The sequence below is a fragment of the Homarus americanus genome, unplaced genomic scaffold, assembly GCF_018991925.1.
Source record: "Homarus americanus isolate GMGI-L3 unplaced genomic scaffold, GMGI_Hamer_2.0 scaffold45698, whole genome shotgun sequence".
Lineage (NCBI taxonomy): Eukaryota > Metazoa > Arthropoda > Malacostraca > Decapoda > Nephropidae > Homarus > Homarus americanus.
In genome coordinates, this window is record NW_024735554.1 from 5155898 (window position 1) to 5178976 (window position 23079).

Below are 23079 nucleotides of genomic sequence, written 5' to 3' on the forward strand. Positions count from 1 at the left end.
TATAAAGGCTAACTAACTCCAACTAACTCTCACATCAAGGAAAGAAAAATAAACCCCCTGGTGGCCAAAAAGATGCAACTCCGCCTCCACACATTTTCGTTTTCCTATTAAGTCACGAGGGAAATTTATACCGGCATAAAAGCAAGTTAATGGTGGTTCATTTATTTCTCAAGGAGTCAAAAAGTTTAGGTTAGAAGACTTTATATTTTGTTTGTTTGGTTATTTAGATCTTAAACTCGTTCCCTCTCGATATATCAATAGACTTTGAGTATACTTTATCTATACTTTATCTACTGTAATATATTCAGATACACCCACCCATTTGTCGTCATACACTCACACTTCACCTGCTCTCATACACTCACACTTCACCTGCTCTCACACACTCACACTTCACCTGCTCTCATACACTCACACTTCACCTGCTCTCATACACTCACACTTCACCTACTCTCATACCCTCACACTTCACCTGCTCTCACACCCTCATAAACCAAACGCCGTTAAGCTCCCTTATCAATGACGCACACACACCCCTGCGTCGTGAAACATGTATGCATCAACACCCCCCCCCCCACCCCATGCAAGAAGTAAACAAAAATCAGACTCAAAGAGACTCACCTAACGAACGGGAGTCTCTTGAGCCTCAGGTTATTTATGAGGAAATGTAGAATATATCCTCAGCATGTGTTGGTGAGGTGACAGACACAAACACACACACACATGAGACAACTTTCACACAAACACACATACATACGTTAGACCAGGACGCAGGTATAAACAACCTCATATACTGATGTTTACGCATATATACTACCAATATATACTGTATATATGTTGTACATTACGAAAAGCACGTCTGACGGTATAGTTAGAGTCAGTGCTCACGTATTACAAACTTGAGAAGGCAGGGAGGGAGAGCGAGGAAACGTTGGTGAGAGGGTGGGAAGGAGGGTCGCGGAGAGAGAGAGAGAGTCGGGAGGAAGGGAGCAGCTACTGGGCACATCCACCACAAGCACAGGGTGTCAGAGGGGAGGGAGGGAGGGGGTAAGGGGGGGGTGGAGAGGGGCAGGAAGCTCACGCCACCAGACATACACCAGAGCCTGGAGCACAACACCACCAGCCACTCAACACCAGATAACACACCCACTCATCACCACTCACACACCCACTCATCACCACTCACTCGACAGCCACCACCAGGATACCATTATGACCTATATAAATGGTGGAGAAGAGAGGGAAGGTGGATGAGGAGAGGGAAGAGGAGGGGGAAGGAAGATGAGAGGGAAGAAGGAAGAGGATGAGTAAGAAGGGAAAGAAGAAGAGTTGGAAGAGGCAGAAATTAAGTCAGGAGGAATGAGGGAAATAAAGCTAAAGAACGAGTAAACAAGAAGATGAGAGAGAGAGAGAGAGAGAGAGAGAGAGAGACTACAAACAAACTCAAAGGAAAGGATAAACACAAGAACTGGGAAAAGAAAGAAAAAAGGAAAAAATGAACGGGAGGGAAGGAGGCAGAATGAAAGATGAAGACGGGAATAAAAGGACATAGCACGAGAAAGGAGGAGATGGGTGGAATGCATGCAGAGAGAGGGGGGGGAGGTGAGGGGCGGCAGAGGGGAAGGGTGAAGAGGGTATAGGGTGGTGTGGTGAATGAAGAGCAGCAGGTGGAGTTACGGAGGGTAAGAGGAGGGAGGTGGAGGAAGGGAGAAGGGAGAAGGAAAAAGAAAGGAAGGGAAGGGAAGAATCTTTTAAGAGGGAGGAAGGAAGAAAGTTAAAAAGGGGCAATGGAAAGAAAGAGAGAGAGAGAGAGAGAGAGAGAGAGAGAGAGAGAGAGAGAAAAGGGAAGGAAAGATATGAAGTTTAAGCAGGAGGAAGGGGTGGTGGTGGGAGCAGTTGTAGTAAGAGAAGGAAGGGGAGTGGTTTATGAATATTACTGCTACAGGTACTACTGCTATTATTACCGATACTACTACTATTATTACCGCTACTACTACTACTACTACTGCCGCTACTACTACTACTACTTTTTAACCAAGGGACAATCTATAGGAATCAAAACAAAGAAATAAAAAATATATATATACAGGTATGATAGTTAATCGTGAAGCCTCGGCGTGACCAGACGGGAGAGCCGGAGAGAATCACCTGACAAATACGACCTGACGACGACCACCAGCAGGATTCAATGACTACCAGCAGGCACCGACGACCACCAGTAAGCACCGACGACCACCAGCAGGATCCGACGACCACCAGCAGGCACCGACGACCACCAGTAAGCACCGACGACCACCAGCAGGCACCGACGACCACCAGTAAGCACCGACGACCACCAGCAGGATCCGACGACCACCAACAGGCACCGACATCGAACCAAGAGACTCATCATCACTCGCCGCCACCTACAGCCAGTCAGCCAGGCCAGCCCCCTTCACTAACACGGGTAACATTCCACCGTAAAGCGGCGCACACACACACACACACGAACGACCGATGAACAGTAACTAACAGTAAAACTATTACTCGTGGAAATGGGAGACGAGTTGGGCTCTAGTGGGACTGGACGCCCCTCCCCTTAAATTTCCCTCCACCAACACCCCCTACAACTCCTCCTTCCTGTACCCCCCTACAACTCCCTTCCACCCCTACAACTCCTCCTTCCACCAACACCCACCCCACTCCTTCCCCACCCCCTACAACTCCTCCCTTCCACTCCCCCCCCCTACAATAGTCAAGAAGAGCGTCACCGTTGGAGTAACAGAGTGAGTGGTGATCCAGCCAGCTGTTACTACCCGCCGTGACATCTGCCTCTTGCTTTACTCCCACCTAACCCAATGGTCCCAGACAATGGTAGGAGCAGCCCGTTACTCACGACACCCGCGTTAATTCCTTCCTCTGTTAACGGGAGAGTGAGGGAGCAACAGTGAGAGAAGGAGAGACAATGTAGGTAGAACACGAGAGAGAGAACAGGATTTAACAGGAGCTTCATGCGTCACACCGTCCGTTAACGACCCACAGGATATATAGTCATGTATCTTTTATCTAATTCCCGCTAAAACTGGGTGTTACGAGTACAGCAATGAGAAGGGTGTGTGGGTGGGGAGCTGGTCACTGTTGATAGCTAGTATATCCTGTTTATCACTGTACTTACGGGTTGCTACTACACACACACACACACTGCTAGAACTGTCTGCCTTTGTTAAGAGTGCAAATTACTTCTGCTAGATCTTTCTGCCGCTGCTTTTTTTTTCCGACACAAGACGCAAGCAGGGTAGTCGACACCTGCTGACAGTAAGCGCTGACCATGTGCTGACGCCTCGGTGACAACCTGTGTCAGGCGACGGTTCCTCCCATCTTAATTTTTTCGTACAGAGAGAGAGAGAGAGAATTAAAGTGTACTCTAGGTGTAGGCAGGTGCGATTGAGGGAGAGGGGGGGGGGGAGAATTAGGCGTACACAGGTGGAGGGAAGGGGTGTACGAGGGGGGGTGAAGCACGTCGTAAACAGAAGAAATGGCGTAGACGGAATCCTGTACGAACTGGCCGGCATTCTATAGTTAGTCAGTCAGACACACACTGTACCTTAAGACGTTCAGACCACCAAGTACCAGTACTCTTTTAGACGTGACTCAACGCAGACTGACACCTCCCCCCCCAGTGATGACTTCAGACTAGTGTATTCTTCTCTAGAGGATGAATGAAGCCCAAGGAAGCTGCCCAACATCATCAGGTAGGTAATGGCCTTAGACATAGTGAACAGAGACTCCCACATACCTATTATAATCCTCTAAAATGTTTAGAATGAGGAAGTTTATTCGGAAATATCAATTGTGGCAAATCTGAATCTGAATTGTAGTCAGGTTTAGGTATAAAGGGTAAGCATTGTGATTCCCGATTGGTAGTAGAAGGTTTGTATAAAGGAGGACTCTCAACCAACACGTGAATAGACGGTACCCACAGTGACGGAATCGGTAGTCTGTTGCATTATCATCCCTAATGGAAAATAACACACAAAGCTATACACTGACTGATGACGCCTCTTAGACACCGAGGGACGTATTTATGGTATGAGGGTGACCAACAAAGGCAGTCTAGCTGATCAGCCAAGCCTCTTCTGGACTCTTGGTAGCTGGGTGTGTCTAGTGTTCCCTCACGTTGTCACAACTTTAAATACCAAGGGATAACTTCTACCGTCGTTGGACGACTTTACGTACTGTCGGACTTTTGCAGATGCCAAATGATGTACTTTGTGTTGTCGAACAATTCTTAACATTGTCGGGCATGTCTAAATGTCGATGAACGCCTCCTAACGTGGTGGGACGACTTTGGACATTGTAGGAGGCCTCTAGAGGCGCGACGTGCAGGAAAGGCAGAGCCAGTGTGCCAAGACTGGCTATAGCTCGTGTGTTCACGGTGTATTCTATATTTGGTTCGGGGACATGATTCACCCAGGGAGAATGAGACACGAGGAAGAGCGACTCATATTCTCAACAAAGACGAAAGAGAAAGTAAGAAAGGTGGAGTGAGAGGGACGCATAACACCCTAGTAACACGACCTTTTTTTCGCCAGATAAAAAAGCAAAAGGCGAAGATTGCGATCAAGAAAAGTCTGGGCGAGAGACTGTGATAATCGCCAGGGCGAGCAAGTAATGTATGAGCTGAAATAATGTTCATTCGTGCAGGTGACGGCGGAGTTGTGGTGTGGCATTAATATGGTGGTGACTCAGAGCTGTGGTGGTGCTCAGGTTGGTGTAAGACGATGGTGTGAGGCGGATCTCTGGGATGCCGGTAGTCAGGTGACGGTGCCACTGTTAGAACAATGGCTGTGGGGAGATTTAAGTAGTTATGGGAGGCGGTGTGAGGATCATGCTGTGATTTTAGTGGTCATGGTTGTGGTAGTGATGTTGGTGCTGACGATGGTCCCAGACACAGAGGGACGGATCAGAGGAGGAGAAGGGGGTGTGGTGAAGCTTATTGGCTGTTGGTGGTGCTAAAATTACCCCAGCTGGTGCCAACTCTGCTGTTCCTCGACCTGGCCTTGTGCACTACTGGCTCTCTCCGCCCACCACTGTCACCCATCTCAACCAAGACCTTACCATTACCTTCATCTGGGCCTCGTCTAGACCCCATCACCACGTCAGCCACACCAGCAGATAACTGACTACAACCACCACAAGACGATCCCTCGACATCTGAACCATTTTTACAGCCGGAGGGTGGAGTCAACGCCACCCAGCGCAAGTTTCTTCACACAACCTTTACAGTAGGCGCCTCTACAGCCTCCGCATGGGGATGTTCCACAGCCTTTCCTGCGGTTGCCTCCACAGCGCCCCCAGCGTTGGCGCGGAGGTGTCAGTAACCCTAGCCGGCCACAGCACATGTAGGTGACTATATAAAGAGCGAGAACAAGTAGTGGGCGACACACGAGGGCCACCAGTGCCAAGACTACCCACGAGTTTTCGGCAAGCCAAACAAGCAGGGCAGGGGGCCGAGTGTTGGCCAAGTGTGTGATGCAGGAGGCCGAGTGTTGGCCTAGTGTGTGATGCAGGAGGCCGAGTGTTGGCCAAGTGTGATGATGGTGCAGGGGGCAGAGTGTTGGCCAAGCGTGTGATGCAGGGGACCAATGCTGGCCAATTGTGTGATGATAGTGATGGTGCAGGGAGCCGAGTGTTGGCCAAGTGTGTGATGCAGGGGGCCGAGTGCTGGCTAAGTGTGTGATGGTGGTGATGGTGCACGGGGCCGAGTGTGACGATGGTGCACGGGCCCAAGTGTGGTTAGGTTAGGTAATTGCAACCAAATAATTCCAGACACCATCTCACCGTTTGTTTATGAACCCGTGACAATATAACACAAAGATTCTCACACACACACAACCTCAATCTCCTGACCAAGTCAAAAGTGGACAGACAGAGCTTTATAGGTCAAAATACGACAAAAAAATCATAAATCATACAGTAGCCATCACGGCTTCACCTGACCTAACCTGAAGGATGGAGCACACCTGCATTGCCCCAAGCTACTGTCCTGGCCACACACCTGCCCAACAGCATCCAGCCCATACGAGCACGAACTGATTGCTACAAGAACAGCCCAGTCCCAACTATTGTAAAAATTATCAACACTTAATTATTATATATCATATCTGTATCACTTATGTTACTTGTACATCATTTGTAAATCAAGAGAACCATTCCCCAATTATGTAATTGAATATTTTCAGCCTTCCGGCTGCCATGCTCTTTCAATAAACCGTTAATTATTATTATTATATAATTATTATAAATGCAATGCCTCTTCCTGCATTATGTGACCATAAGACCCTCATAGGACCAGCAAATACTCCAACAAACTCTAATATTGTCTGCAACACTTAGAAGATTGTCAAAAAATGTATCAAAGAGTTGTTCATTATCATTATTGATGTGACTTTAAATTATTTGTCAGGAGACTCAAAATTTCGAATACTTTTTTTGACCTTTGACATCTCTTATATATATTGTATAAAAAAAACCGGACCCGGAATAAAACTAGTAGGTACTGAACCCTGACCTTATACAGATATTATTACACAAATATGAAATCATTTTACCATGGTGTGCGAAGTCTGTCACAGCATCATTTAAACAATATTCCTGTTTATTACTGAACACATACAAGTCAAAATACTCTCAGTAGTGATGATTCTTTACCTTCCAAAACATCATATATATAGTTCTAAACCCCAGAGAATAAACCCCAGAGAAAATGGACCAAGTAACAGATACTACATTATATACGGTACATCAAAGTGAGTGGCATGGAGACAAAACTAAATAACGCGAGATTGTAGACATGACAAGACATCTTCAAAACACTCTATACCCCCCCCCCCCCACCCAATCATGACACAAATACATGTATGTTATTCTGGCGACATCAAAGGGGTTAATCACTATCTTGTTTAAGTCAGATATTAAAACTGGGTAAATATATTCTAGCCTCAAGCACTCCTCCTCCTCCTCATTAGCGACTAACAACAATACCATAGTAGATGTTAGTTATATTCAGATACGAAACAAATGTAACCACTTGACGGAAATTCCAGGGGCTCTCTTTCTCTCTCTCTCTCTGTGAATGTAGAAGCAACATACTACCATCCTGACGCCACGAAGCCTTAATGTGACCCTCCACACACACACACACCATCCTCGCGGCCTCCACACCACCACAACTCCAAACCTGACCTCCACCACTACCTCCACGACCTCCCCCTAAACACCAGCACCACCCTCAGCAACGTGGTAGTGGTGGTGTTCATAGGTGAGTACGGAGGGGGGAGACGTCTGGAAACATCACACCGTCAGTCATCAAGCGGAGCGGTATCTCCTCCTCACCTGTTTAACTGGGACAGGAAACTCGTAATAGCATTGAATAACGCCACAGCTGGTCTTGTACGTGCCCCACCACCACCGGAAACCCCAACACGACCAACGCTAGGAGACCCCCCCCCCCCTTTACACGCAAGACGTCGGAAAAAAAGTATTCCATGTGAAATCCTTAAGGAGAAAATTCCCACCGAGGACTGACTTGACTGATATCCGTCACACTACTATGATTCACTGACGCTCTTGTGACAGGTTTCAGCAAGGACTCCACCGTGATTAACTACACACACACACACACACCCTATACCCTCAACTACACAGCTTCTTCTTAAAACCATATAATTATCTAAATATACAAACTACGGAAGGTGGCAACTAAGAACTACACGGTATTAACTCTCACGATTATAAAATTCTAAAAAAATAAATAAAAAATAATAATCACACACATACACAACTCAGTCATACACACATCCTCTCCCCACGACCACTGTAAAGACTACACCAGAATACACACCAGTCACCCTCTGTGTATACCTAGAACACTTAACATAAACCTTCTATGTAACTCACCAACACATGACGTAAACTACCCATAAACATTACCAAACAACAACCCGCCACAACCCTGTTAGACCGTAAATACCTGTTAATCATTTAAACAGTGGAACAACATCACCATAGTTCATTACCGTACACCTGATGGTCCCTATAGAGTACAGACCGTCTTGATAACACACACACACACACACACACACACACACACACACACACACACACACACAGAATTCAAGAGTTTCTACCATAACCCAAATAAAGACCCTTTAACTGGTTTATCCTTACGACACGAGCCACACACAAGACTACCTGCCCAAAAACACTCCAGCATTGAAGCATTAACGAGTCAACCAACGTCTGTGAGTCTGGGTTGTGAGTCCGGCTGGGTTGTGAGTCCGGCTGGGTTGTGACAGGATATATAAAGTTATACACGACACATCGACCCTATATTCTGTAATGGGGATTTGCTCTATAACGCCTCAAATGCTGGGAGTTTACGGTAAGACTAACTGTAATCCCAGGGAGTCCCAAGGTAAATATTCCTCCCTTCAGTGTCATCACCAAGCGGCGTTGTTGTTTTCCTGGGTACAGATATTATTTAATCTACTTATCTTGTAGGACAGGAAGATGTTCATAACTAGATAACTTTATCTCTAGGACACAGCATCCCTTAATCACCTCCCTTAATCACCTTACCATTGTCTCTCTTCCTTTTCTCGAGTTCTCTTTTAATTCTATCTCTCCCTCTTTATCTTCTCGTTCTCTCGTCTCTAAACCAGCTGTACCTCCATCTTACAACACACTACAGGTACACACTATACATTTTAAGGGCTTGCATATGTGTACTGAGCTACCGACGCATGTGACAAATCTATCAACACTACGGACTTTAAATCAGATGTCACACGATATAATACTTAACTAATGATATCGGGATGTTGCGTGTTATCGTTGGGCGGGTATCGGTAGGGCGGGTATCGGTAGTATGTTTTAGATCCTAGCCATCACAAGGAAATGACACCCGATACAGGATCAAAGACCGCCTCGCCCCCCCCCCTAAAGGACACTGATAGCAGGTCACCCAGTACCTGAGGGCGTTAGTGTCAACAATTACTTTACCACCGGTGGAGACGAACGACACAGCAACACGCCAGCTGCTGCTCTGATATGTAAGCTATGTAGGGCACAGCAGCGGCACTCTTAACCTTTTTTTTAAATACAACTCGGAAGAAAAAAAGAGAAGAGAACATGAGGAAAGGTGGGGAAGGAGAGGTGGGGAAGGAGGGTGGAGGTGGGTCGTCGATTTAGTTCACATCCACAAGTAGTACTAGAAGCAGTAGCAGAGCCAACACTGCATGTGCCTACTTTGTTATCTCTCTCTCTCTCTCTCTCTCTCTCTCTCTCTCTCTCATGCCCATACCCCCACGACGACCCATTAGCTAACAAAGGTCAATATAAAAAACTAAGTAGGTTGAGAGTCGGAAAAAAAAAGACTGACAAAACTCCGAGAGCCAAGCCAATGAGGTCCAACAACCACCTTCGAAAATAAATAAATAAACTTGAATCGTAAAGCTCATCTGATACAATGTAATATAAACTTGGAGAATGAGAAAAACAAAAGGTAAAAATAGCTCAGGTGAAAATTACGACGAAATCAAGAGGAATCCGCCTTGTAACAGCTGTGGGTGGAGGAGATCGTCCATCGTTCGTGCCAAAAGTTAAATATAATCCGTGACGAATTTTCCAGTTACCGGCAAAACCCGTCAGTTGCCGAATTTATCCGACTCTTCTCTTGTAACGAATACCTCTGCCCCCTCCCCTCCCCCCTACCAGTCACTAACATGGGTTCTTTAAATCTTCAGGACCCCCCCCCCTTATCAGGAGTCCCTCGCCACCTAGACCATCCTGCAACGAGCGTGAGGATGACGATGTACGGGTTTTCGGTAACAACAGTACAGGTGCGCGGGGCAGGTAATAAGGCAGGTACACTACTTAACGCTCCTCCCTCAGTCACTCTTTACCCTCTCTCCCTATCCCCCATCTTCTTCCCTCCCCCATCCTCTCCCTTCACTAACCTCCTTACTCTCCCTCATTCCACACCCTGAGCCACAAGGGAATGTGAGACCACCTTCCCAGACAGTGGCGCAGGCGGTCAAACATCTCCCCAAATCACAGGGATTCTTGCTGAATTCCCCGTGGCCTACACCGGCCCCCCCTCCTCCCCCACACACGCCCACACGCCGCCTGGGGGCACTATTTCAGCAGCCCGTGCCCAGGGTGACACACCGCACCAACCTTCCCCATCTCCGCCACGCCATGTGACGTCACAGTGCCTCCTCTCACCTCACTCACGCTTCCTCCATCCCTCACTTCACCCATGTTCCCTTTTTTCTTTCACGCCAACCTGCACCCACGCTTCCTACCTCACGCCCACGCCTCTCATCACTGCAACTTGCTAACCTAACCAAGGGTCCGTCAGACACTCGCGCTCGTTAACTGTACACGTCAAAGAAGACAAGCATGAACCCCGCATACTTCCCTGTTGGGCGATGTAATGATTTTGCGATTCGCCTTGCACAGGATGTAAGGGGGGGGGGGCCAACAAACTCAACCTGACCTCTCATCTCGCCCTGACTCACACTCACTCCCTCCCTCCTCCGCCCGCCACCATTACTCAACTGGGTCACATCACAGGTAATCACGACACTGGCGGGTAACTGATCTGAGTTTATTAAGAGTTTATTTATTATCTTCTTCCTCCCCAGATTGGTGATGAGAGAACTGGAAGGCATTTTCGATTCGCATATCACGCCAGTCAGTTGTTTGTACCCCTAAATGACCAATTACGTGTAAAACTCTAAAGTAACAATCAAAGACTCAAGGGCCCCAAGGTGCAGTCACAAAGAATCTTAAGTTTATTGTCAGGTAATATTATGAATCTGGCTCACATTAAGACAAAAAGATTCACACACACAATAACTTTTCCCTTCAGATATGGAAACACAACACAACACCCGGGCTACATGACACTAAAAAACCAATGACGTTAACTCGTGGCAATAGATATCTTCTCTTATCTCCACTTCCGAAACTTAAACGAATAACATCTTCAGAATCTGTTGACACGAGGCTATCACAGTGACCCCGAGGAGCTAATATAAACAACACGATGCCCCTCACCATCCTCCTCCTACCCGGAACCTATCCACCCCCATTGGCTACAGATAACGTAAACAATGCCTCTGTTGGTGCTGCTACCGATAACTACTGCCGTGACTGTAATTCTGTGGCATGCAAGAGGTAACCTAACAAGTTTCCTTAAGTGGTCTTCCTTAACCATATACAGAGGTGGTTAGGTTGGCTTTAAACTGGACATTAAAACCCGTACTGATCAAGCTGTCAACCAAACACTCTAGTAACACAGAGGAAGACCATATACTGAACACCTGATAACTGATGGTACTGTCAATACTACTAACAATACAGTACTACACCTCTACAGTGCTGTGTTGACATAATAGTCATACTATACTACGCACGATACTGTCAACAAACAACGCTTTAAAGAGACAGTCACAGTACATTCACCACAAACTCAACAGCCACTATAAACAGTTACGCTTATCGTCTGTCTACAACGTCACAGTACAGTAAAAAATTAGACAAGATATTTCACAAGAGTAACATTAAGACACCATGTTACATCCCGTGACGCTGGTAACAGGTCACGAGAAGAGAGAGAGAGAGAGGGGGGGAGGTCACAAGGTCACCCCTACTCCCACCGTTATACCTGTAATTACGCAGCCTCGCCACCCCAGTAATCACCTTAATCTCTACTTACAATCGGCCAGAAGAAGGTTGGGTAAGGAGCTCCGTGTCGACTGGCTACTTATAAAGGTACTTGATAAGATATGCAAATCGGTAAAGATCTTAAGTTTAGTTTAAGAACACGGGTTAAGAATTTCCATCAACATCACAATAATAATAATAATAATAATAATAATAAAAGACTAACAGTAACATAGCTCTAGATGGTTTATTAAGGAATATCAGAACCGGTTTAGCATTGAAGTAAAAGGTTAAAGTAATGACAACCACCACCCAACACAGGTTTGCCTTCAACCTGTGGTATACGTAATGACAAGAAGCCTTTCGATAATGGGTCAGTTCCTATTACCTAATGTTATGCTGAAGACCGAGTATATCCAGGGTATGGGGAGGAAGTTTGTTTACATACTGTGACAATAACTAGAAGAGTGCGTTAACTGAGATAAAACTAAAAACGCCCCTAATACCACCAAGATAAGAGTACAAACACCCCTAAAATTACTTAGATATCACCAGAAATGTCCCTAAAACTTAAATATGACCAGATTAGAAGATATATTTCCCTAAGATGACTTAAAAAAAGACTAGAAAAGCCCCAATCACCATCACACTTTTCCCTATATCATCACCACCGCTGATCTTGGAACACAGTAAACCCCTAAGAAAACCTCACACACACACACACACACACACACACACACACACCGCTAAGTCAAGACCTACTGTACTAACGCTTGACACGATGCTCACCTGCCGCCACCACCACCCTGCACAGGCCAAGACAGCTGCAAAGTGTACCTCTTAATTGGTCTATTGCCACTGTTAACACCACCAATCACAGCTAGGGACCGTATGTCTCTGTGTTGGTCTGCTTGGATCGTGTATGTGTGTGTGTAGGTGTTTTTCTGACCCTACTTGTTGTGAGCCCCCTTGTGTGTATGTGTATACAATTGTGCTTTAAAATTCATCTTGAACCATTAGATGATTCAACCATAATTATGTCAGAAGGAGAGTGTTAACAGCTACACACCATATGTTCCACAGTTGTGTATCGAGGTTTACACCCACACACACACCAGTTACTACGTGTTAACCCACCCAGTGACAAACTCTCCCAACCACTAGCTATCAACCCCACATAATCATCAACACTTGAGATACAAACAACACTACGGCACTACAAATATAAACAACTGTACAGGACATTTAACAGTGCCACACGAGACCTAGGTGACACCATAGGCACCATCGATCCATCTTCCCCATACACCAAGTAACACAAGGTCAAATTTCATGCAGTTTCTTTCTAGTGACACACACACACACTTGTACGTCTTCCCACGCCTGGACCATCATTACCATAGGCCTTCTCCACCCCTCACACCACCTCCATACATGTCTTTAAAACTCCCTTCTTTACCCTCCCCCTATACTTGTGCACATTCACCCACTCTAGAAATCCCTATCTACTTTCCCTCCTTCCAAGCCCATTCCCCCCATACCCTCACACATCACCCCTTCCCACACACACATCTCCCCTCCCTCCCCCTCCATACTCTCACACCACTACCCCATGACTGCCAACAGCACCCATGAGAAAGTGAGCCAAAATCTTAAAAATAATCATGAGAGTTGGCCAAGGAGGAAGACCTTCACTGTACTATATTAACAGCACCATATCCTGACACAAAAAAGTTACCACCACATCACAAAACCCAAAAGAACAAACTAACTAACTAACCCACCCACCCTCTTCCCCCCGGCTTGCCCACGAAAAAATAATAAAAAAATAAAAACTCGAAGACATTTACATAATCTACGAATAAAAACAAAACAAAAAATAAAACAAACCCGTGTATACTATCGACACTCTTAAACCAGTTAAACCAGTGCCCTGACCCAAAACTTTCCCTCCCTCCCCCTCCCCCCCCAACCAAACCTCTCCTCCCCAACACCTCATGATTTTAACTGCAAACCATAATTTCATGTTTGCGCGCGTCAGGTTTTATCTATGTATATAAGTTTAAGTGAACAGTAAAAATAAAATAAATACAAATAAAGTTTCTAGTTTGAGTTCCTGTAGTGTCTTATGGGTTTGTGGACGGTATAAAGGTTTGTTGTTGTTTATGATGAAGGGCTTAAATAAACACCTGTATGAATTGATACTGTGTATTTAATTGAGAATATTTTAGTAACTCAAGAATATAATACAGGTATGGTTCATGATCTTAGCTTGTATGGTTCACTAATCACTATCTTAGTGAACTGTCATTCATTCACTCTTTGTTTTCATCGTCATAAGAACTCTAGTCATCACTCTCCTTACTCCTTAAAAAAAAAAGTATAAATCGACTTTCTATTTCAGACATAACTTTAATAAAAACTTCTTGGCTACAGCTGACCTACTATACGTTTCTCACACCTCTTCCCGGTACTAGGTAAGTGGCAAACAGGAGGAGCCGGCACTGTACCACCACTTGCTGTCAGTCTGCCTGCCTGCCTGACCCAAATCCCACCTTCATCCCGGAATAAACTCCACCAAAATAAATGTCACAGTATTGCTTCTGATATACCGTGTACTGACTGTACCCCTCAAGCGAAGTAGAGGTGTGTGTCGGTGGTGAGGCAAGGAACTGCGCTAATAGTGTTTAAAAAATGTAAAAAAATAAATAAATAGTCAATCAACTCATCAGAAAGTATATCAACGTCAAAAGACTTTAAATCCTCCAGATCAAAGAGCCCCCTCCCAACACCCTCCCCCCCCCTACCAACCACCACCCAAGACCGGTGTCACTCTCCCACCACCTACCAGCACCACCCACCTTCCTCAGATCAAGGTGACGAGCGCCTCCTGCATAATAAACGACACTAAATCCCACCAAAACGCCCTTACCTCTAGCATGTACCTGTCTCGTACCATCACCTGTGCCCGCCTACCACACTCAATTAGTACGGCTCCAGGTGTATAACAGGAGCTTATAAAGGGGATGAGAGGCTGAGAAGAAATATGGAGCACAAAACACAGGTGTGACTCGGTACGTGTGTGTGTGTGTCCAATATCACTATCACCACCACCAATGCAACCACAATCACTACCACCAAGGTCATCATTACGGGAAGCAGCAGCAGCTATGTAGTGCCGGTAGTAAAGCCTTGTAACGTGGGCAGAATTCACACTATACGGTAAGTCTAGTTAGTACAGCATCCCCACCATAACTCTCATAAAACCGGTAGTCAGGGGGAACATGAGGTAAAACAGTGGTAATATAAAGTAATACACTATAGTTCCTTTTCCCTTCAATAGCAGGTGTAAGGAATCTCGCCACACTCACACTGTCAACCAAATCAGTGAACTTCATACATAACAAAAATCATCTACTGTACAATGTTTGTCATTTTCTTGGGCTCAACTTTTGCCCTTAAGATTATAATCCGTATACATCGTGACCAGTAAAATGTTAAGAGTTCATACTGTATTTTGAAAAACCTGTCACTCTCCTGTCAAGTTCCAAATACAGGAAACAGAATAAAACACACACTGTAACTGCTTCACACAGGTTACCTTTAACTAACGTAAGTTTGGTTAAATGAGGAAAGTTTAAAAGATTATTACTAAACTTTTAAAACATCCGTAAACAGTAACCAAGGCTACCAGCTTCACCTAGATGATCAATGCATTTTTCGTTGCAGCAAACTGAATGAACTCCAACTATTCTCATGATACAAAGAATGTAAATTTTAATAGAGTGACGAGAACAGGTAGCACATTAAATTTTATTCGACTTGAGAATAGCACCTCGAGATTAACTTTAACCCCTTCACTATAGGGACGCCACTTTAATATTTTACTTTGCTGACGTCAGAAGATTTTATTCAGCCATGGTTAGTAGACTATATCCCCCAAACACCTAACCTAACCAAACCTGCAGATCATGCAAGTGGCTTGACACCTCAATGTAAGGATGTAACCCCGTGTCTAGACTGGACCTCACAAACCAGTCCAACATCTATACCAACCATGCCACTTGTATACAATGGCTGGTCGTAGCTAATACAGGATGTTTCCAAAGTCTCGTGACGTTTGTGCTTACAAAATCCCTCCTGGAATTTAAATATTCAAAACATAAAAATTTACGTAATATTCTACACACGACAACATTCTTCACTACTCAGATTTATGGTCGAGTATATACCATGGTGGATGGTTATAATGTGTTCTTTACAAATAGGCCTCCACGTCAAGGGATAATTAATGCTAAAGAAATTAGGGTGAAGAACAGTTTACAATATTAATTACATCCATATATTTATGGCATTCATTCCAATAGTCTCAGAGATTCAGATTAAGCTTTCTGCTAAAGCCAAAGTGAACAAATGGAACTCTTGTCCACTGTACAATGGCCTGGTGGGATTTTGTTCACTGTAAAACTGAGATTTTGTATAATAATAAATTGCCTGGTATGATTTTTGTTCGGTATAAAGCACCAAGACGCAGACCAACAACACCTGACCCCAGGGCCCCACACCTGCCTCCACTTACTTGGTAATGTGAGTGTCATGGCCCCACATTACCCTAGGTTACGTAAATATTTGCCTACAATACCAAGGAGAGTGAAAGCCAGGCTATCTAAAGGTGCTGGCTGCCCTGGGACGGTGGGGAGAAAGGGGGAAGGGGGAGGGAAGGGGAGGGGGAAGGTTCAAGGCCTCCACTCCACATTCCCTGGTAATACACTAACCCCTGACTGTGATGGTAGGACCGAACCCCGCCTACTCTTCCTTGTGGTGACGGTGACTGAGTGTCACACCATATCCTATTTAATCCAACCTATACTTGTGGTGGATACATGACAAAATCTCACCAAATATAACCTATAGTTGGGGGATAAAATTTCATCTAATTCGTTGGAGGAAAAAAAATCCACCCTAACCTACTTTGACCAAGCCCAACAAGATGGAGAAAAGGACAGCCAATCTGGTAGCGAGATTCCGTCAGGCTTGTTGTTTTGTTTTGCCGGAAACTATTTGGTGAAATCGTGTCCGCATACCAGTTGCGGCATATCTGCTCACCATTTATCAGCACCGACTCTTCTTAACTCATCCAGACTTAATCAACATGGGATAATTACACTAAATTATAAAAATACATCACTATCTCTAGATATAACCTAAACTTACATACAGGCACTTGACCGCCAACGAGACCATGTAATAAACCTATCCGGCCCTAACAGAGCCTATATACGGCATAAGGCCATCAGTTGTTTCCTAATGTGCATTTTATGACGCCATCAGTTATCAGTAGTGTGCGATAACCCGTTTCTACCGTTACCACTACATGAGCTGAATATATATGTTTCTATCGAGTCTTCTACCAAATAAAGCGCAGCCTGTACGCTATAGATCAACCATAGCGGAAGTAAAATTGCGACCATGCGGATAAAAAGACATTGACGGACATGTCGAATGGATACATAAACAAGTAACGACAACTGGATGGACGGCCGCCGAGACTGGTTCTGCCATCCAAGTATGCACGGAACTGGCTACACACCGCGTAGATCATGTTACAGGAAGTGTGATGAGAGTCGTGTCTTTATTTTGACCCGCCAGCCTTGATAATGTGGGTCATACCTAACGCATTGCATAACAATATGACAGCTGCAGCACAGAATGACAGTACCACGCGACACACTACAACAATTTCACACAACGCAGCTGCACACACACACACACCATAGCATAGCGTCATCGATGAGTCAGTACAGATGCGCAGGTAAGGTCATCTGTACCCACAAGTGTTCCCTCCCACAAGCTGTGCAAAATAGCGCAGGTCCAACTAGCAGATGGAATGCGCGGGTTATTAGACCCAAGTCACAGTAACTTCACTGATTATAACTAACACTTAAGGCACAGTTCTGGAAGACTCGAAGCTAATTCATCCGTGAAGCTCTTGTTAACCGGGGTGACACGGTACAGGCCTAGTGAAGGTGGTGGGGCTAGTCCGGCAGCCTGCGGCCCCGTACTACCACTGCCTGATTAATATTCTTAATACCAAGCCCTCACGTTCACCAGTACCTCCTCTAAAGGCTCACCTTTACACGTGATCCACACTAAATTTCACGTATGACTGAACACTCTGTAAGTCTTCTTTCATAACAAGGAAGAGACAGATTCACTTACCAAATTATAGTAATGAATTTTGTACTTCACTTTCCATAAAATTACATGTACAATACTTATAATTTACCCTGATAATGTTCTTGTATATTATTAGTTTACATTACAGATGAATACTCGTTCCCTCGTCATAAGTGTAGGGGAACTGAACATGTATTTTTAAACAACTGGTAAGGCCGTTTTCTATAATGGCGAGTGTGACATTTAATGCAAAAAAAAATGAAAATTCTATCTAACCAATAAAATCAAACGCACATACTGGGCAAGTACGGCAGCTTTAAAATATTTCCCGGCACACCCACGTCCTGCTGGCGTCATTCCACGTCTGAGGTGAACAAGATTGAACTCTTTGGTGTCATCATCACTTTAATGCAGGAAAACCACTCGGCCGAAGCATTTGTATGTTTACCCAATCATCCTCACGTCTTGAGAATACTACTGGAGATTCATGTATATATCATACTGTACATACATAAAGTATATGTGGAGGTATTTCACAAATATGCTGTTACCGGTACCTGTCCTTTTTTTTTTAAGAAAGCGAACCCAAATGACAAATTACGATTATTTATGTCAACTTTCCTATGATCTTGTGACACTTTCGCCAGACAATAGAATATATGTCGTCTAGTCAAAGTGAACACACTGCCTGTCTGGCCCCGGTGGTATACAGGTAACGGTAACAACCACCGGCCTGACAACACTATCATAGTGAGACAGATTTACTCGACACGTTGTTGTGAGAGCTGCTTCAACCTGGGTTTAAGTGGACCCTTCTCAAGTTCCCAGTGTAATGGATGCAAACACTCACAATAAACCAATTTTATGAGCTATCTGGTGTAAGTCAACCCCACATTTCCAATATGTTGTCGTGGCAATTAGAATTCACCAAATTCCTGGAGTAACTCCGTAAGCGGTGATCCAAGGGACGCGGAAATCTTGATTTTTTTCCTTTTATTTTCGCAACTATCCGATAATTTTCGTCACACTGATTAGTACAACTTGACTGTAATCGGCCTAAGACATGCTAGACTCACACCGAGTTAGTATAGACACGACGATCTGGGGATTAGATTATCAGGAATTAAGAGCTAAAATACGTTATCAGTGAGGGACGCACACGGAATAAAATGCTACAAGACAAACCTTTTTCTGCTGCTTCTCCCAGGCAGGGTCCAACAGTCCCTCGCGCTCCCACTCCTCCTCCGGCTCCATGTACTCTTGGTCGTTCTGGTATTCCATGTCGTTCTCCAATTATGTGGAGGAAAGGCTGTTATAAACTATCGCTAGTGAGGGGGAGGACGAGCACCACCACAACACCACACAACCACCACACCGGGAGCGGCGAGATCCACCCGATCCAGGAGAACGAGCGGCACAGCACTGAGACGCCCCCGCCCCCCGTTCACCCGCGTTGCCAATAGCCATCCCCCAACATGTTGTACGTGAGCTTAATATAGTATAACAAAAACTTTCTTCTCTGATCATAATTAATATAGATTTTCATTCTTATGACGCTATTGCATATATATTTATCTCTTAATTGTAGGCAAGTGATAAGTAATACGAATTATGCATATATGTTAGAATGCAACATATACCGGGGAGCATTAAGCCATCTTGGCAAACCTCCATATAAGGCAGGTTCGACTACACTTCAGCATCGAATACAACAATAACTGTTACAAGCGTAATAATATAAAGTTATTATTGTGGGTAAAATTTAGACAACAATACGCTTAAAAGATTCAAAATATTTAACTGGCAACTCATCGCAAGGATTTTCAAAACAAACCGACGCGCTGTTTCTGTTTATTCCAGTATCTTCTATATTAAATTTGTATAATCAATTTGTAATAAATAAATTACACAAATTTTATGCTTATAGTTAGCACTGGTAAAATATTAACGGTTCTGTATTCATAGTCCCAAAATAAGAATGTTCGTAACAATTCCCCACACCCTTGGCGGACGTACAATTCAACGCACTTTGTACTTTACAAATAAAATCAGAGTAAAAGTAACGTTTATAAGCTATTTTGAAATAAAAAGTTGTCTATTGATTTTGCACAGATTAAAGGAATTTATAAGTTCAATTATATGTAGTACCAGTAATAATCGTGTGAAAGTAATCGCTTGGTTTAGTTTCTCTTTAATAAAATCAAACCAGTAACTCTTCACGTACAAAATTATTTTCTCAAATACCACTTAACTGTGATGAGTCTTATGTTCTTTCTTTCCAACAGCCTCAATCGCACACCATTCGTTCATTTTCTAGGGATCGTGAAATTTGGAGCTCAAAGAGAACGAGAAAAATATTCCATAACACCATAAGATTATCATTATGGGAAGCACTTAAACTTACCTTCATTTCCTAGTGATTGAAATAGAATGTGGCTGATTTTTATATTCGAAAACTTTAAATAATTCCCATACACTAAAAACTATATCAATAGGAAACCTAATATTTTGCGCAAATGTGGCCTAACGTTACTGGAAGATGAAACGTACATTACATATCCACGCACCCTTGATGAATTAAGAACAATAATCAGTGACAATTAGCAATATTCCACCAAAAATGCTACACTATGTATTGGAGAGCTTGCTGAGGAGAATAAATTTGTGTCTGCAACATAGTGGTGGGCACTTCAGGCACTTTATTTAAGGTAATCAATTGTGGGGGTCATGTCACGCCTTTCTGTAATACTAAGCTACATTTTACGCAAACAATTTGGTTCCTAACTGATAAATTTTTTGATGTATGCGAATTATTTAGGAGTTCTCATAAAATCGCCCTGTATCATAAATGGGTTATTTTGTTTTTATTGTAATCATTATGGAATACGAGTAGGGGTTCATTTACATAAATTTTACTAATAACGAAATATTCTGTTTACTAGATTCATAGGTATAAATTGTACTTATTTTAGTTTTTAATTGTTGATCTTTAGTGAAGTACTTCCGAGAGCAATCGCATCAAGACTTCGGCCTTTTAAGAATCGCAGTAATACAATCATATCAACGTCAACTCAAAGGCTTACTCCACCAAGTTATGGCTGATTTGCGTTTTTTTACAAGGACACAGTTACTAGACAGGGATAATGCGTATATGTGTAACCCTAAGGTATAATTACCTAAAACGATAACTTCTATGAATTTATATTTTCTGGAACTTGTGACTGGCCGTAGATGATTATATAGATCATAATAATTTACTCATTCCATAGAAAACCTAACTTAACCACCTTATACCTAACCTAATTTATGTATAATTTAACAATGTTACGTCCTAAGTGAAAGTGCAAATCTGGCCATACATGTATAAAAGGAAATAATAAAAATTAAAACAAATAGTATTAACAGGATTTGCTTTAAGATCAACCTATGTATTTAACTTCAGTTCCTCTGCCCTCACGTTTATTTCCATTCCCTATCCTTTCCCAGTGATAATAATCATCGCCCTGGTAACCATTAATCGGTGGGATTTTGTACTGAACTCCCATACACTGTACGTGAACAAAATTACAGCGGAAAATCACAAGAATATTTCTCAAAATTCAATCGCCAAAGCAGTAAAGTGGAAAATCCCCCATCTCGGGTTAGGTTAAGAATTTACTTTAAATCGTCTTGAATATAACATATCTACCGTATTGCTTTGAAAACAACTAAGCTTGTAAAGTTTTTGTCATTTGATTACTATGCTGGCGGAGGAATTTTGTCCACCGAGAGTTGCCAGGTGTATATTTTCCAGTGGGATTTTGAAAGTGCATCATTTCTCAAGAGTCAACTAGCCTGACGTAATCGACATGAACTCAAAGGCCTGTACGTTAAATTTCCTCTCTAAATGAGTAATGAGAGAGTGTCACTCCTTCACTTAACCTACGACACAAACGTGGCAACCAGAATGACTGAAAATCGTACCGGAATAATGAAATAATGCCGTAACAAAGATATTTCTTCTAGTCATCAGTTAGTGAAAAGATAATGTAAGGAGTTTTCCAGAATCCTGACCCTGGCCACTTGCAATACTACCGTCTAGAAGACCATAACTTTATGACAAAAATCTAGTTTCAGATTTTTTATGTACAGTAGAATATTCAAAATTATTCGCTTTGTAAACTACTGTTGTGTGTTGTCAAATTCTAAACACTGAAAGCTACAGCTATGAACTGCACAGCACTGAGGTAAAGTCTGTGGTGAAGGTTTTGGCCACGTGAATTTTGTGTTCGAGGTACTACGATGAGTCACGAGCAAAACATGACCTGGCTCTACCTACCCAGCACATACTGTCGGTGCCAGCATATATTTGTACCACAACACTTCATCAGAAAAAATTCCCATAAAGATTCAAGTTAAGTAATATTTTGCATTTGTATGTTTAAAAAGAAAATAAGATACATGCAAATAGCAACCAATCAAAACAATGTTGTGTACATAGTCTACTTTTCTTCGCGATATAATTCAAGATTATTGGGTCTCAAATAATACTTCAGATCACTTTTTATTCGAGTCTTAATGGAGTGGGGTTTTCATTTCAGAGAGCGCTAGGAGTATTTCCTGAACTCTGACGCCAGCGACCGTTTAGCGTCGATGTACGTCACAATATATTTACAGAGGGAAATGACGACCTTGGCTTACGCATGAAAGACGGGATGTAAATCTTTGTGATGTATTGCATATAAGACTACATAAAATGTCGGCTACAGTCATTGTCGTTGGTGGTAAACATAACCGTGTGATGATAAAGCTTGCGACAGAGGGCACTTACACAAGCAGTGTTCTATTATCAGTAGTGACGCTGGATTAATATAAAATACGGCCACATGATATACTTTTCATTGCAAGAACGCTCCCAGTAAGCTTTGTTTGAAACAGTTATGCATGAACGGCCACTATATGGTGATGAGCTCGTCTAGTCCGAGATACTTTAGACAGTAAATCTATCCAACGTGAAGGTGAATCCCCAACCTGAAGGGCATGATTGTGTAACACCGAGTATAGCAGGTTAAAGAAAAAACTATAACATTCAAGGGCACCTAGTTCTCTCCGCAAGTGCATACAGTCACCTGCCACTAAGAAACGTGTCCAACGATACTTCATGTCTCGGGCGACGACACTAGGGTGTGGAGGCAGCTGGCAACTCTGCTG

General features: G+C 43.5%; 1 protein-coding gene across 2 annotated transcripts in view; it reads right to left on the reverse strand.

The window, feature by feature from the left end:
- The window catches only part of LOC121871441 (alpha-actinin, sarcomeric-like), a 103338-nt gene extending 84016 nt beyond the window's left edge, over positions 1-19322 (reverse strand). For both annotated transcript variants that reach the window (XM_042373738.1, XM_042373737.1), the window contains exon 1: positions 19075-19322. In XM_042373738.1, the coding sequence (XP_042229672.1) occupies positions 19075-19170 (96 nt within the window). In that variant the 5' untranslated portion in view covers positions 19171-19322. The remainder of the gene's footprint in view (positions 1-19074) is intronic.
- Positions 19323-23079: the final 3757 nt, after the last annotated feature.